Here is an 18,224-nt window from a genome sequence, read left to right on the forward strand (position 1 = left end):
GTGGAAGCTGGCAACACTCACGGCCTCTTCTGCCAGGAGTGATGTAACTTCCGTCACCAATCAATACACTAACGCCGCTAAAGAAGTTTCACTTCAAAAAAGAAAGAAATCTGGAACACCTGGGGCGGTCCGTTGGGACTAGGCCTGCATTAGGCCACCCACAGATGGAGAGGGTGACTGAAATCACAGACCCCCCTTTCCCCCACCCACCGACCCCCCTCAGTATGTCTACCCCTCCCCCCCATCCCACCCCCCCACTTATAGAAACATACCCTCATTGAGACCACATCATGCTATATTTAGTCATGTGCCTATGACACTATTGTACTCATGTGAATGTATGTTGTTCTCAATAAAAAAATTGATACAAAAAAAAAAAAAAAGAAGCAACGTTTCGGACCTCCCGGTCATTTATCACGAGGAGCTTGCTAAAAAGGACCGGGAGGTCCAAAACGTTGCTTCATTTTTTCTGTATTTGACCCCTTATTCTTGCTTGGTGGATTAAAACCTTATTTATACCCTACAGACAGTGCTACGGTATTTTTTATTTTTATATTGTCCATTTTCACGGCTGGATGGTGATCCCAGCTGCTCTGCAAGCACCCTGTCCGCAAAGATAAGTAACTTTATATATTTTTGATATACCTGTTTGAGTGCCCTGAACTTCTGGTTTCTTACACATACATACATACATACATACATACATACATACATACCACACACAATATTACCAGCCACAAAGCAGAGGGCATGTAAAGCCCATGACAAATGTCAAAGACAAAATGTAATAAAGATGATAAAGAAAGTGGATAATCAAAGTTGCTCAGGTCAGAGTACAGTGGCCGGTATAAATAAACTCCAGTAAACTAGAGAGACGAAATAAAATAAAAATTGGCGCGAACACAGAAACAGTCTCAGGCTTCCTGGCAAAGTAGCTGCTAAGCACCGAGCTGCCCTGCAAACCGCAGTCAGCACACAGTACTCCATACACGTATAGGGCTTCTACAGGCCCAAGAGGAAGACAACCCCAATAATATAGCACCAACCACAGAGACACCAGGAGAAGAGAAGAGGGCAAAACAGAAAGGTCCCCAAAACAATATTATATCTCAAGAGAAAGGGACTGTTGCAGCTCTCTTTCTTCTTATTTTTGCAATTACGTCTTTCTTCAATTTTAGTATGTTTTTTCTGCATGCCTCTTTCTGGCTAGATGGACTTGTCCCCTGTTTTCATATACTTTGCATTTTTTTTTTTTTAAAGTTGTGTTTATAATAGGTCTCCCACGAGCGGCACGTGTTAATTTGTTGCCTTTATACCGCTGGGAGTATTGTGTGCGTCACCTTTGCCCTGGCGGGGCAACTTGCTAGTCAGTATTACAGGAGTCTAATGAGTCTACCCTGACCATCAACTCCCGATGGAGGAGATCCATGATCATCTGGATTACATTTCTAATTTTTGTGATATACTTTGGTGCTAGTAACATGGACTGTTGATTTATATTTTGATCACACATCAGTGCGTTTTTATTATGTTATTTTCGACCTGAAAAAGATATACATCTTGCCTAAATCACCTGGCAAGAAGATACACTGCTCAGATGGTACTGCGTCATTGATTGTAAGGTACAGCTGGATCCAAGACCTGAGTGATTAACGGTGATGTTCAAGGGCTGAAAACTCAAGATATGAAGGGGTAATAGATTATTCTCTGAAAACTCTATGATCCAAAATCTACTGTGAAGTGGGTTACCAAATCACTAAGCAAAAAGTACAAACATTGTATGATGGTATGTGTTAACGTTGAAATGTATATATACCCATAAAAAGTGACCAAATGAGTGGAAATCAGATGCTTATAAAAGTCTACTCTTGATAAACTAGTCGAATAAAAAGATATCAAGAATTCACAACCCTTTAAGAGGTAGAGAAACCCGTTTCTACAAAGTGGAACAAAACACTACAAGGTCATTTTTCTACAATCAAATTATAGGCTCAAACACGGCTTTCTACACAGCAACTAGAAGCAGCGTTTTTTTCTTCCCTTACTACGAGTGCCGTCACACAGAATGACAGATTCACACTGGTCTGCAGTTGCTTTTTCTAAGACACAGGCATAAGAGAAGCGAGTCCCTAAATGCCTGGTTGCCAAGGACTCTGGTACCCGGAGTAATTACTGCCAGCTTATTTCATTAAGCGGTATCAGACATGCAATTATTGTAGTGATGTAATTAAACAACTCATCATATTCTTGCTGAAAGCACAAGCTCTACGGTCGAGCTGTTCTGGGCAATCTTCTTAGCCAAGACGTGATTGACTGGAATATTAAACTTCTGTTTAGAAGATATTCAATTCAATTTATGAGCTTGACCTAACAAGGGGACGGTTGTGGGGGAGCAACCAAAGAAAGGGATAGGTCCGTTTTGAAGTGTTCAACACAAAAGGTAAAACAGCGCATTAACTCTTTTGACGCCAGAGAGGCCTACAAATCAATGTGCCGAACACCCCTACGGCAGCAACGGGGTTAAACATTAACTGGTCTTGCCCTTTCTTGTTACTTATGTGTATACTACTTTACTATTTTAGGTTTTATTAATGTCTATACTTTATAAGATCTATTTATCTGACACCAGTCAAATGCTGCCAAATTTCTCAACAAAACATAACTCTCTGTACCTCTTCCCAAGGCCTTCTTGGTTTTACTTTAACATATACTGTATGTCACTTTACTTTTTTGGCTTGTGTTTGTGTGCTAATTTTGTATTTTTTGTACCCACACCAGCAGTCCTGTATGTGGACAGTTACACTATAAATTCATGCATGTCAAGACTGGGACAGAAGACCCTCAATAAAACCTACCTCAGAGCACACACACACACACACGTATTATATCTTAACTGCAATTTACAAAATCGTATACTGGTAATTAAGGGGATTGGTGTAGAGATTTTCCTATGGACCTGCGAGTTGTGCTAGTCAGTGAACCTGTTGTTAAGAACCAATAACATACTGTAGATTACAGCTAAAATGAACCTACTGCACAAAAAAAAAAAAAAAATGGTACTTCAAATAATTTTACGCATGGGTACCAACATTTACCTACAGAGCCGTCTTGGGCTATTAAATAGAGATCAATATCGTTAGAGCCATTGCCCTGAACCCTTCAATGCAGAGACCTGCTACATTGCCCCAGAAATATGCAAACTTAGAAGCAATGTGTGTTTGGAAAACCAGCCAAATAAATATACGCCAGCCAACGGTCACAAGCAGAATCTATCTGGGAGAATGACAACACAGGATTTTCCTAACAATGAAGTAATTTTCTCTTCTCCGGAGCAATGAATGTAAATCCTTCCAAGAGACAGCGGTTAGCGGGATTTGCAGCCGTTCGGCTTTCATTTCATTATCAAGCATAGCACGTCAACAAACCTCAGGTTCACATCTGGGTGAAACAGTATGAGTGAGCATTGTCAGACAACCACCCCCGGAGAAATAATGTGAAGATGACTATTCTTCTGTGCATGTCTGACAGCAGACTATTATTCCTGGATTTAAGAAATGATGTGATCTGGGGGGGGGTTTCATGGGAAGTGGGGTTTTTTTTTTTTTTTTTTTTTTTTTTTAAAAAGGAGATCCCCAAGTTAAATAAAGTACAATAATAAAAAAACGGAAGGGGGAGAAAGGCATTGTCTATCTCAGAAGCAGGCAAAAATGCTACTTTAATGCTTGAGCGTCTCCACTAAATGGGGTTAAATTCAGAGTCCTTGTGTCCACAGTTCTAGGTGAGGCACCCGGAAACAGAAAGGCCACAACACAGATGTCAGCACAAAGAGACTTAATCCAGTCCTGAGGCTGTTAAGCTTAAACATTAACAGCTTCTGATCTGCAGAAGGAAAAAAGTGTTTAAAAAACATGGTTACAATTATACATTCAGATGCTGCTTTACTCTACAAACTAACCTTTCAACCTATAATATATAAGATTGTGAATGAGATTGAAAACTGGGAAGGCTTCAAAATTTTTTTTTCTAAGCACAAGCCTTTTAAAAATGCAGTTTTTCAAGAACAGGATACAGCACTCTTACTTAATACAACAGTTGTTCGACATCTTAAGAGTCTGTTCCTTAAAAGGGGAGAAAGTGTGGAATGTTTTGCTACCTATGTTTTTCTTTACAATTGGCAAAGAAAAAGGAAGTACCAACCTACCAAACCTAGAATGGGTTAATGTTGTGTGATTAAGATGCAAGACAAGAAATACAGTTACTGGTAAAAGGGGAACAGAGGGAGGGAGCACGCAATTGGAAATCATGTATAATAAAGAGAACAAGGCTAAAAAGATGTGTTATGACCAAGTGAGAGAAGGGAGAAGGAAGCGGCTCAGTGAGTAAAGACGGGGACTCTGTAAACATGACACACAGTTTGTATCAGGGGAGATCGGTGTCAGCTACTTGTGACCTTTGGCAAGTCACTTTATCTCTCAGGGCCTCAGGCACCATAAATCATAGATTGTAAGCTCATCTGGGCAGGGACTGTGTCTGCTAACATCCCTATGTGCTGCGTACGGTGCGCTAAACTAATTGTGAAGCCCTCAGTCCCATTGGGAGAGACGCGCTGTATGCAATAAAAAGTGCAAAATTGAGGAACAAATTGATTTAAATGCGGTTTATTTGGTTCGAGTGAAAGTACTTTGGCCTACATGCAAAGTGGCAGTTCACTCAATAGAAGTAAAACCGCTCTGGACTAGATTGTTACATGATACATGCAGACATCACACTAATTTGTATACATGCAACAATACCATCATGTGTACAATTTCGTAACAGAAGAATTTAACTGAAGACAAGGACGGGGAGAAGGTTAGGTAATTTATGTGTAACATGAGCAGACCGGAGAATATTTCTGTCACATTCTATCACTGGGTTGAGCTTCAACCGCCATGGGAGTTATGATAGGAATTCCTGACTTAATAGCTGATCTCACTTTAGGGGACCATTTACATACGCCTTTATAGCTGCCTGAGTCATACTCACTGGCTGTTTTCAATATCATGTGAAGTCTCTATGTGTCTGCTTTGAGCAGGGATTAAGCAGGGACCTCAGTAAACAGCCATGTTTATTTTTCAATGTCTCACTAAGAAATATCTCATGCAACCTTTTTGCTACCCAGTCATGGATGGAAAGCTCTTCGAGTAGTTTCCAGGAAAATGGTCAGAATATTTGTAACTTGTAAAATTGACCCCAAAACATTGGTAAATCCACTTTAGGCTGTGTTCATTCCAATGCCCCCCTTCATAAGTCTTATAAATTACTTCAGCAAATAACAATACCACGTGCAAGTACATTCATATGTCTCATACAGGTCTGCAACCCTGCCATTCCTCATTATCTTCCAGCATACAATGCTTCCACTGCAGCCAGGGATTCTGGGAAATGACGTGCAAATGAGCACTCATGTTGCGTGACTGTATATTGCATTATACAAACTATTGTACAAGCCAAAATTCCTCTCACGTGTCTTTTCTTGCAATACATCCTGCGTACACATGCTACAATGACTGAACGCACCTTGAAAGGCGCACTTCCCCAGCTTGTGTTTTGTTTCTCCCTCTCTTATTTACATGGGTGAGAAGCAGGTAAGTTTCAGCTCTGGGGACCCCCTGGTTCCCAAGATACATACCGGGGAGGTGACAGCTCCAGGGGAAACAAAATGGTGGTTTAAATCTCCCGCAAGACACATGTCAATAGGAAGCTGCATCATGAGCCATCGCAGCTCCTTATTGGCCCATGTGACACATCGATTTAAATATTAGGAAGTAATCAGCTGCACCTTTGCCCGTACGCATCTCAGGAACTAGGGGGACCCCCTGATTTCCACCTATGAAGACAATATAAAAAAAGGGGGGGGGGGAGGAGGTGGGGTGTGGGAGGGCTGCTTCTAAAGCCTTCCCAGAACTGAAGCAGGTAATAATGATTAAACTTTCCTTTGCGACTATATTGTGACATGCTATCTCTGTGCAAGAGACTCAGCTCTTTATTGTACATAGAAAATGGCTGAATGACGTCATGACCCATAATTACTGTTAAGGGCAAGAACAGCAGGCTTTGAAGATCAACCTTTGTGTGTGGGGGGGGGGGGGGGAAGGAAGGGGGAACCGGACTAGCAGCATTCCCCTCTATCCCCCTAGGATATGGGCAACAACAGAAGCTGAGCTGCCGACACAAAGTGCACAAACGTGATGGGAATGTGAGCGGGCAGCCTTACCTAGCAGGAGGAGAAATACTGCTGCAGAGAACAAATGAATCCCTCCCAACACTTGGAAGAAGTGGAGTCTTTGATAATGGCAACAGCCTATCTGCTCGGAATGAAATTGATTTTGCTGGAAAACACATTGTAACATATTGCGATGTGGCTACTTGCATGTAGACATCCACAATTCTGACAGGAATTTAAAACCTCCGGTTTAGCAACACATGTAGTATTTTCAATAAAAGTGAAAGTACTGTACTCACCCGTGTAACAACTTGTTTAGCATTTATACACTAGCAAAAGAAAGCAACCCACAAAAGAGGCTCAGCGGCTTAGCACACGGGAACAGCTGTGGTGCTATTTTTAACATCCCAGAGTGGTGTACTTCATCACAATTAAAGCTTACTTTATAATTCATTAGTGTCTCAAGCCACCAGCGACCTGGAACAAAACAAGATGGCCGTTCCAGGTCAACATTTGGAATGTTTTTTTGAGTAGAATCCCAATAACTTTCAAAGGTGGCTGAAATGTGAGAAGTTCAACAGGAAATCTGTTTTATTTGAAAAAAAAATATATGTTTTTAATAAACAATTTTCAATGCTAAACCTGGTCAGACCACGTCACTCAGGGCAGGCTCCTTTCTAGTGTGTAAGAGAAAAGATAGGAGAACTGCACCTATTGTAGCCTATAACAAAAGCAGTATTGTGTATCATGCAATATTTGTTCCATTTCTTTGTGCACCAAGGATTTCTGGGCAAAATGTGTAGCTCATATAAACGTATCATAAAATCCATGACACAAGTGTTGGAAATGAAACAGAAGTTGTCGTAAAGGCTGAAAGTTTTCACTTTATTCAGCTGCAAAATATGTGGTCTTATGCGTCTGCACATTAAATTATTTTCCTTCCACTTTGTTTTCTTTATATTATTTCTGCTTTTGGGGGTTTGTGGAGACAGGTCTTCCTGCAGGTGCAGTATATTCCTGCCACATGGCCAACATTTTAAAACTTTAATAAACCAAGTAAACAATGTTGCAAAATATTAGCTGTTTTCTTTGCTTCCTAACTTCTTGAGTCATTTGGGGAAAGCACATGCAGGGCGGAAAGCACGTTTAAAGCGGGCACATTTCAAAGGGAACATTTGCAGCATAAGGAAGAATACGAGTTGTATAGGAGTTTGGCAGGAGATTGATCCTAGTTCTTCCTGATTCAACAATGACATTAACTAGGTAACTACTGTATTTCAACTCTACTGAAGTTATTTTATTTATTTTTATCTACCGTTCTGCATATGAACTTACCTCAATTCAGTTCTTTATTGTAGCCTCATGCAAATGTTACGCTCTCTATCCACTGCAATCTTCCCCCTCCTGGCCCACACCCAATGCAATCATGCACCCAGGACTACTCAAAACCATGCATTATCTACTGAATATTGCTGGTGAGCGCTGAAAACCAGCACACCTAGCACCACCTCATTCTAAGGCCTCGGACACGCTTACCGCTGGCGTGCTGAGGCGCGCTGAGGCTCAGGGAAAGCGGGTGCTTTCCCTGGCCTTGCGGTTGCTTACCGCAAGCGCTCTCAGCAGCGTCAGGGGGCGGTCCGGGGGCGGGCGCGTCACTGGCCGGGGGCGGGCCAGTGACGTCACGGAGCTGGTTGTAAGGAATCCACACCTCAGTTTACTGCTTACCTTGCCTCACAGACCTGTGCAGTCCTGGAACACTCCCTCTGGTATCTACTGCAGCTGTGCAACCTATCACTGCAACCTAGCCTTGTATTCACTCATTGGAGCAGTGCCTTCACACCCCCCTCCGGGGATTGGCCTGCTGGCCTTTAAGTACTGCATCCCCACAATCCTTCCCTGCCGAGCATAGTCCTTCCTGGATGTCACAAGTGTTCTGCCACAAGCCCAAAGGCTTGGCTCTGTTGTGTACTAATCTCTCTAGTTCTATTCCCTAGTTCACGCAGAGTTCTGTTCCTGTGTCCTGTGCTGAAGCGGAGTACTCTCCTTGGTTACTTCAGCTCCTTGTTTCCTGAGACCGGCTGCTAGTGTCACGCAGCGGTCTGTTCCTGTCTCCTGTGCTGAAGCGGAGTACTCTCCTTGTTTACTTCGGCTCCTTGTTTCCTGAGACCGGCTGCTAGTGTCACGCAGCGGTCTGTTCCTGTCTCCTGTGCTGAAGCGGAGGTTTCCCCAGTGTTGTCTTCAGCTCCCTGGTTCCTGGGGCCTGCTGCTCATTCTCTATTGCAGAGGCCGTGTCCTGGTTCCTGCGCTGAAGCGGAGGATTCTCCAGCCCGCTCAGGACTCTTGCGCTGAAGCACTGATCTACTACTGCTGCCAGACGGTGTGCCCACTCCGGTCTACCTATCACTTCCTGAGACCAATACCATGGGCCATGGTCGCCGCACGCGCAGAGTCCACTCCTGCGCTCCTAAGCTGAAGCGGGGAACTCCTGACTACCTGTTGCCGAACTCCTGCTTGAACAACGTTTGCCCTGATCTCTCCAGTCCTGACCATGGCTTATCCACTGACGATGCTGCCTTCTCCAGTCCTGACCCTGCTACATACGACTACGAACTGCGCAATCCGGATCAGCCTGCGCGGTCCAAGGTCGGTGCTTTTACAACCCCACCTCAGCCACGCGGTCCAACCCAGGTTTGTGGCGAGCACAACCGTAACACTGGTTTGCCCTCATTTGGCGAACCGCTCACGTGACCGGCCTGTCTCGCCGGCAAGCGGCGGAATTTTAAATTCCCCTAAGACCTGCGCTTCAGCAAGCGCGCGGAAGAGCAGGTGAGCCCCTACTAAAGCCGCTCTAATTGTGGCTGTAGGGGCTCAGTGCTGAGCGGGAGCGCGCGTTAGCGCGCTTCCGCCAGCAAGCAAGGAACATGGCCGAGGCCTAAGGCTGAGTCCATGGTAACTGCAGCCGTGGGGAGGCGCGCTGAGGCTGAGTGATTGCGGGTGCTTTCCCTGGCCTTAGTTCGCGCGCCGTCCGAGGCCAGTGATGTCACGGAGCTGGTTCGCCCTCATTGGGCGAACCGCTCACGTGATCGCCGAAACAAAAAAAAATTTAAGAGCTACGCCCTAGCGTGCGCGAGCCCCTGCTAAAGCCGCTCTCATTGCGGCTGCAGGGGCTCACTGACAAGCGTCAGCGCGCCTCAGCATGGGTCAGCGCCTAAGCGGTGACCATGGACTCAGCCTAACGGCAAAAATCATAACCTTGCAGCTTGCAAACAATTATTCAAATTTCTATTGTTACTCTCTTTAGCAGGGGATATTGAACTCAACACAGGCCCTCTCTTTTCAACTCTGTACCATAACCCTGGTAATACACCTTTAAAATTACAAAAAGGCCCATATAAATATTCAAAGCCTACTGCACAAACTGGATGAACTAAGGGCATGGTGTCTTTTGCATAAGCCTAAAGCCATCATGTCACTGAAACATGGCTAACCCCTAAAACCCTTGCGGCATCTACTCCATTCAGGGATACTCCATTTTGCTAGTTGGTGAAATCTGCCTCCCCTTTTCTAAGCCCATTCTTATTGCTGGCATCTACCACCCCCTTAAAGCCCAAATACAGTCGCTGACTGATACCGCTCTTTTTCTTGGCACAATTTCCTCTCTGAATGGGAAGAGTGAGCTGTTAGTTCTTGGAGATTTTAACCTCAATAAGCTTTACCCTAAAAACAACAAAATCTGGACACAATCCAAGTCACTAAATTGAATCCAACTCATTTCCCAATCCACACGGACAAACCTAAAATCTAGCAACCATTCCTTGATAGACTGGATTTTATCCTCTTGTCTCAACAGAATCCAATCCTCTGGTATCCTATCAGACATTCAGTGACCATACAAATCGTGTATTGTGTAAGGAAAATCAAACCACTCAACTCAAGCCCTAAAGTTCTACTCTCTAGAACAGGCCTGCACAACATATGGCTCGCGGGGCGCTTGTGGCCCGCCCGGACTCTCTGTGCGGCCCGCAGGGTCCGGTGGTGTGGTGCGGCAATCTCCGTCTTCACCCCTGAAAATTCTACTGTTTCCCCTGCAGGTCCTGAAAACAATGGGCTGCGTGACGTCACGCAGCGCCACGTTCCGTGGCGCTGCCATGGCAACGTGGCATCATTTGACGCCGCGCGGCCATTTTTTTCAAGACCTGAGGGGAAACAGTAGAATTTTCAAGGGAGAAGATAGAGATCGCTGTACCACACCGCCGCACCACACCGCCAGGCCTCACCGCCGCACCACACCGCCAGACCCCACCGCCGCACCACACCGCCAGACCCCACCGCCGCACCACACCGCCAGACCTCACCGCCGCACCACACCGCCAGACCCCACCGCCGCACCACACCGCCAGACCTCACCGCCGCACCACACCGCCAGACCCCACCGCCGCACCACACCGCCAGACCTCACCGCCGCACCACACCGCCAGACCTTACCGCCGCACCACCGCCACTAAGAGTTGTGAGGGGGGGGGGGGAGGTAAGTGTTGTGAGGGGGGGGGGTAATTTTAATTAAAGTGCGGCCCGAATCTGTTTTCCTTGGAGCAGTTTGGCCTGTTTCACTTTATAAGTTGTGCAGGCCTGCTCTAGAACATTTAAAAACTTTAATCCACAACAATTTCTGGCTGACCATCCCAACTGTCCTTGGTACAGAATCAACCTGATACCTGACCCCCCCTGATTCTGCATTTGTTTATTTCCAGAGTTCTTAAAAATCTCTGATACCCATGCCCCACTACGCAGAATAAGAGTAGGGAGGGGGGGACAGCACCTTCCGTGGGTTACATCCGATCTTATTGAGCGTTACCATTTTAGGTCACAGTCATCAGGGATCTTAATAACTACAGACACCTGCGAAATACATGCATAAGGCAAACAATACACTCAAAAGTTCAATATTACTCTGACAATCTTTATCAAAATACATCAAACCCAGCAAACTTCTGGACGGTCATCAACACTATATTCCCACTTACCAGCCATCAACAACCATCTAATATCAAAAAGGATGATACTACTCTGACAAATCACACAGGCATTGCAAACACATTCAATGAGTACTTTGTGGGCTGTGCTACTTCCCTACTATAAAAGCGCAACCCTAACTACAATCATGAAAGTGAACCTGGGGGAACCCCCTATAGCCCCACTCTCTCCCAACAGTGCTTACAATTTTTAATTTGGCCCAGTATCTTTAGAGAGATTACACGGCGCTTTAAACATTAATTCTAACCAGCCAATGGGGGCCTGATCTACTGCAATCAAAGCTCCAACGATTGAATGCCCCGCCATTGCCATACGGCTTGCCTCTCTAATCAACTCTATTTTGCCTTCAGGCCATATCCTACAGACCAGGAAAACTGCTACAGTTGTCCCAGTAAACAAAAGTGGGGACTAAAACAGTGTCTCCAACTACAGACCAATTTCTCTTCTCCCAATAATACCAAAAGTAATGGAAAAATGTGTCCACTCCTTAGCCAATTCCAATCTAGCTTTAGCTCAAACCACTCCACAGTAACTATCCTCCTAAAAGTTTGCAATGAGATCCAGTGCGGAATAAAAACGGGACAACTAACTGGGGCAATATTCCTATATTTTGCAAATGCTCTTGATATGTTGGTCATGTTATCTTGTTAAACAAGCGTCAGTGCTCTGGAGTAGGTGGAACATGCTTTAAATTGGTTCCATTCATACCTATCGAGTAGATCTCAATGTGTCTCTTGGGCTCCAACTCCAACCCCTTAAATATCACCTGTGGGTTCCCTCAAATCTCTGTTCTGGGCCCATAATCTTTTCAATCTTGAGGAATTATCTACTTACAACTTGTAAAGCAGCTTCAATACACATGTATTCAGATAACACAATCTTAGGCTGAGTCCATGGTGACTTAGCCCGTGCGGAGACGCGCTGAGGGAAAGCGGTGCTTTCCCTGGCCTTGGTTAGCGCGCCGTCCGGGGGCGTCGGGGGGCGGGACAGTGACGTCACAGAGCTGGTTCGCCCTCATTGGGCGAACCGCTCACGTGACCGGCCCTGCGCTTCTGTGAGCGCCAAAACTAAAATTTTCTTAAGACCCACGCTTCCGCAAGCGTGCGCGAGCCCCTGCTAAAGCCGCTCTCATTGCGGCTGCAGGGGCTCACTGGTAAGCGTGAGCGCGCCTCAGCACGGGTCAGCGGCTAAGCGCTGACCATGCTCGAGGCCTTATATGCACACAGCCCTCGCCTCACTGACCTTGGGCACATACTTCAATCTATTTTTTCAAGAATTGAATACTGGATTTCCCAAAACTAACTGTTTTTAAATACAGACAAAACGGTATCAATGGTATTTGGGACTAAAGCTACATTTATAAAGTATCTAACGACAGAGCTACAGATCAGAACGAACACTAACACCATTCGAGCCCCTGTCACTAGTTTTAAGCATTTGGGAATTTGGCTTGACTCCTATTTAACATTTGGACTGCATATTGATACTCAAAAACCTATGCCAAACTAGGAGTACTTTATAGGAACAAATCCTCCCCAAGCCAGCTAGTCAGAAAGTGCATCGCCCAGCAGATACTAATGCCAATTATAGACTATGGGGACATAGTATACGGTACAGCACCCCAAACTCACCTTAAAAAGCTAGAAACCCTCTACAACTCAATATGCTGCTTTGTACTACAATATAATTACAACACATATCACTGCAAAATGCTCAAAGAACTAGATTGACCGTCAAATACTTTTTGGGCAAGTTACTGTACCTGCCTATCTGCACAAGCTCCTCACCTCTACCACACGTAGCACTTATCACCCGAGATCGACTGCAAAAGACTGGTCACAGTCCCAAGGTTCAACAAGAAATCCGGCCGGTCCTCCTCTTACCATGCACCACTTGACTGGAACAATCTACCGGAGACTCGCAACCGCCTCCAATATAAGTAATTTCAAGACTGTAGCGGTCTCATTTTAATCTACGCTGGACGCAAAAACTAAGCGAAAGCACTCCACAACTTGCCGGGAGAGTGAAAAAATAAAAAAGATTTATTAAACTACATTAAAAACAAATAGACGAACTACAACAAAACAGGAGGATAGCACTCCCACAGCGCCTTCTCAAGGAAGCGCTGTGGAAGCGTGAAACACGTGGGAGTGCTATCCCCCTGTTTTGTTGTAGTTTGTCTATTTGTTTTTAATGTAGTTTAATAAATCTTTTTTATTTTTTCACTATCCCGGCGAGTTGTGGAGTGCTTTCGCTTAGTTTCTGCGTCCAGTCCATCCTACGTTATTCTCTTGCGCATGGTTCTTGGATTGGTGTGACGCGCAGCAGCCTTGCAGGTTCACATTACACAGAACTTGTGTACATCCTATGTGGGGGAGACGGTGCCTCACACGGAGCCGCCATACTCCGCACCGTGACAACGGAAGAGACGGAAAGCCAAGATCAACACCAAACTCGAACAGGGGCCTTCAGAGGTAATTCTACATTGTTCTCTGTTGCGTATACCCCCAACCAAGTGTTGTAGCTAAGAGACAGTATATATTTATACACATCTCATTTCCATACATCTCTCCGTTTACTCTAATCTCCCATTCTACCTACATTGGATGTTACCAGTTCCTGCTTATTATGATATTTACTTACCTGCAAATTCAAACTGCTGTTTAAACTACAATCAAACCTCTTCAAAATCTACTATATTTGTGGGACTTATTGTTCTCTCAGGTTACTCTTGGAGCCAGCAAAGGCTCTTTTGTTACAGTATGTATGTACTCATTTTAATCTGGTCTGTAACAGTTACAAAACACCCATAATCATGTATTACCTCTAAAGGTCCATGATAAGTCTGTAAATTGAATGTATGACCTCTGTTCTTTAATGTAAACATGTATGATCACCATAACTCTGCGCCCAGGACATACATGATAACGAGAGGAAACTCTCAATGTATTACTTCCTGGTAAAACTTTTTTTATAAATAAATAAGCTTAGTTTTGGACATGTCATGCCTCTTTTCTATTACAAAAAGTGACCGAAACACACAAAATCTGTCCACACTACAGTATCTCTTGATTGTATCATGTTAAGTAGAGGTTGTGTAAAATGGTGCTTAGGGCAAAGCACTTCCTTCTCAACACTATAACAAACCGCAAGTCAAACTCGGAAAATATAACCCGAAGTGAATACCATTCACTGTAATGTATTATAAACAAAGGATTCTTATGTAGAGGTCTGTACTATATAGACTACAGTCAATACCCTGGATTTAAAGCTATTAAAATCCATTACTCCAGTACTCTACAGATTAACATGAAGCCATTGGTCAAACAGATCTCTTGGCAAATCTCAATTCAAAGTCTTAAGTCACAGTGCCACCTATTTTAGCACAGTTGCTTTTAGACAATTGCAGCAAAACTGATACTACAGCCACTCACCTTACTCTTGAAGGCAATCCATACAGGCAGCCCAACACTCACCAGGCATCAAATACTCAACTTCCTGAACTGCTCCTCCCTGTGCCAGTTACACATCAGCATAACCTCACGGACATGCAGTTCTCTGTATTTTAGTGTGTTTTACTGAAAAACTATGCATCAATAGTTGCCACCATATAGGTATAAACTAATATACATTGTAGGGGCTTCTAAATAAGAGCAGGCCAATGCAGCATAAAGCTTTAACACGACTCAGTCCTGCTGCACAACACGCTGAGGCAAAGGAGATTTGTCAACTTGCACAACATTGAAATATTAGGCTGTTGAAAATTCAGTATTTTGGGTTTTCCTAAAGAATGACATAAATCAGCACATTACACCGAAAGCAATAAAACAGGGCACTTTAAAAAGTCACAACATTTGAAAATATCTTTGTTAAACCATGTAAGTGAAAAGTAAATGTTTAGATCCTTTAATGTTGCCTTAAAGATTCCAGAACGAGCCCCCCCCCCGATGGCTTCCCTAATATGGCATGTCCTTAATTAAGTTATTAGATAGTGCCCTGGATTGTTACGGTTTTCCAACAGATAAATAAATAAAAAAGTTGACATGCTTACTCGTCATCGCGCAAATCGCTGATTGTTCGGTCCAACGAGATCATGTCACTTGCGACCATGTTAAACCCGAACTCTTTGATGCTGGCTTGGATGGACTCCTTGTAGTCAGCTCCCAAAACAAATGGCTTTGCACCCTCTCCTGGGCCGCCCATTACTCCTTGAGGCTCGGGCTCTTTGGAATCGAAGTTCCCCAAGACCCCGGACCGAAGCACGGGGTCAGAGTACACGTGTTTTTGAGCTTTGAAAGTAAGGTATTGTCTCTGCATAATGTTCTGCTGATTGTTGGACTTCCCATCCAAGTTATCTTGCTCATTCTTTACTTTATTTTTCCTTCGAATGGACTCAAGGTCAACCTCTACTCCCTCAACACGAGGCCATGGCACCACTGGCTGCAGATTGTTCTTGGCGGCGATGTTGTTCTCTTCTTTCTCAGGCTGAGGGAGGTTGGCATTGTTCTCTTCCTGTGAGGAAGAATAGCACACATTTTAGAAGCAAATTCGTATGCGGCTCACAATATATCACCCAGTGCAAAACATCGGAAGGAATATATTTTCAAATAAATACTCCCAATCCCTTTGGTAGTTGAACCAGAGATGGAATTCATACCATCAATTGTCTGTGGGACACTTTTCTTAAATAGTTAGAAACATAATGCACAGCGTATAAAAGTAACACTAAACTAGTCGAAGCCAATAAAAGTAAACATTACGAGATGGGAATCTCAAAAGATAAAAACAAAAAGATGCTGGGGACATAATGGTGAAGCACAAAGGATTGGCAATATAGATTTTCAACTGCGGCGGTCATTTACCAAGATAAAGTAACGACTGGCTCACTTTAATGACTATTAACGTGCAGTAATGCCAGCCTCTCTATAGTTTATTCCCAAGCATATCATATGGAAAATGCATTAAATGGTTACTTTGTTGTATGGACCTCAGCAGCCACATATTTCACTACAATGTATACATTGTGACACTTGTTTCATAGGATGGTAACAGACACTTGGCTTACACACGGGCTAAAGTGAAAGTTATTGTTTTTGTTCCTTTTCGTGTGAATTAAACCACAATCACATTTCATCCTTAAAATATGCCATTTCCACATAGTGCGGTCTTGCCTTGTTTTGCTGCTGGACAAGTTACGTATTTTACACCCCGTCTTTTGTGCTTAAATCATGCAGTGTAGAGGTTTATTGCAAGGCACTGATGAGGTTAATAGCCAAGGGGAATGCTGAAAGCTGTTACAGCTTTAAAATCTACAAGTGGCAGGACAGAGGCACTGACTATACAAAACAGCTTTTCTTGGATCGATCTTAGCAGCTGTGCCTTTCCCCAGGGAAGGCATAGAGGAGTATTTCTAGCTAGCAAACGTATGTGCTACACAGGAGGATAGTTTGTGTCTTCTGCATCAGACTTACAAATCACACTATCATGCGCTAATGCCGACAGTCACAAAGGAAGCCCAGATATATGTTTAAGAAAAGATTACAGGAAGTGGATTTGAAATTTCAAGGATCATTTCACATGTTTAGAATGCTGCTTCTTTTAGCAACATACTGTATACGAGCTACAATAAGAAACACATCATCTGCTGTTTTAGTGGTTTCATAAATGTACGATATCGTTCATAGCTTTGCAAACCTAAACACGTCACTGAAACGCTCGATCAAATCTACTGCACAATAAACAATGCATGTTGCTTGCTGGGGGAATATAGCCAACTTCAGAAAAACAGTGCAACAGCAGCTATAAAGTGGCAGTGCTGAATTGTAATAATATTCAATAAATTATTTGGAGTATGAACTTTAACCTACGAAAGTACTTTGTGTTGGGTTTACCCTGCTCATCTGAGGAAAGAAATCAACATTTGTTCCATGTTTTATTCAGTAAACTTGGAAGATCAGGTGTAAACCTCATCAGTCTAAGAAACGTACATTACATTTTCAAAAAATAAATGAATATATATATTACACTTGAAGCAGACCTCAAAGTATGGAATAGTTCACTCGCATATTACCACGGCCAGCTGGATAAACAGACCTCTGAATACATGAAGTCTAGGTGTAATTTTGATGCTAGTCCAGCGGTACGCTGTAAGACACGCCACGGGGAAATATTTGAACAGCTCATGAGTGTTAAGCCCAAAGCACTTGATCTAAGTACCTTTAAACTGAAGAGAACAAAGTGCAATCATTCCCAGATAGCAACAGATCTCTGAAGTGTACACTTATCCTATTAAAAAAACAGTAAGTCAGTTATTAACAACGGCTGACTTTATTAACATGAATTATCATTATTGGAGACCTGACCACAATGCAACGATTTCCTTGCTCACGCGGCGCATCAGATTATGCGTGCGGACAACCCACTCCCGTCTTCCTGCATGTCCACCCTTTTAACCCTTCATGCACTCCAAGGGACGAGTTATCATTCGCATAGTAGTCTGTCCTTTGGAGTTCTACTACTAACAGGGCTGCAGGGAGTCGGTTTTGATCTAATGGTCTCTCCTGGTGCATCTTGTGATCCCTTTGCCGATTACTGCCAACTTTGTAAATACACAGCACGGACCCAAAATAACTTTCCTTACACATTTCAATGACATCAGTGTGGTCCTGGCTCGGTTTCTAACCAATATCAGAGGATAGCACGGAGGAGGAGATGGAGTGCCAAAAAGCCAGAAGAAAAATCAGAGACAGTGACAAAGAAAGCATGTTTACTGCATCAATAACCCAATTCATGTATTACACCGAGCAATACATCTTCAATGCTTAGCCCCTTATTATACAAGTCCTGAAGCCAAAACAATTGCTTTGAGGGGTGGAGCAGTGTTTAGGGAGCACGGATTTAAGTTATAACACATTATCTCAAACACCACTCACTACTTGCCATACTTACACACAGTGTATTGCAATATGAATGTATGTAGGCATCA

At 43.7% G+C, this 18,224-nt stretch overlaps 1 protein-coding gene across 3 annotated transcripts in view; it reads right to left on the reverse strand.

The window, feature by feature from the left end:
- The window catches only part of GALNT7 (polypeptide N-acetylgalactosaminyltransferase 7), a 139,074-nt gene that overhangs the window by 73,558 nt on the left and 47,292 nt on the right, over positions 1-18,224 (reverse strand). For 2 of the 3 annotated variants that reach the window (XM_075611404.1, XM_075611394.1), the window contains exon 2: positions 15,291-15,751. In XM_075611404.1, coding sequence (XP_075467519.1) covers positions 15,291-15,751 — 461 coding nt within the window. Of the gene's footprint in view, positions 1-15,290; positions 15,752-17,879; positions 17,910-18,224 lie in introns of those variants that run through there. The other variant, XM_075611412.1, reaches the window with a different exon arrangement.

This window comes from Ascaphus truei, chromosome 1 (assembly GCF_040206685.1).
Source record: "Ascaphus truei isolate aAscTru1 chromosome 1, aAscTru1.hap1, whole genome shotgun sequence".
In the NCBI taxonomy this organism is placed as follows: Eukaryota; Metazoa; Chordata; class Amphibia; order Anura; family Ascaphidae; genus Ascaphus; species Ascaphus truei.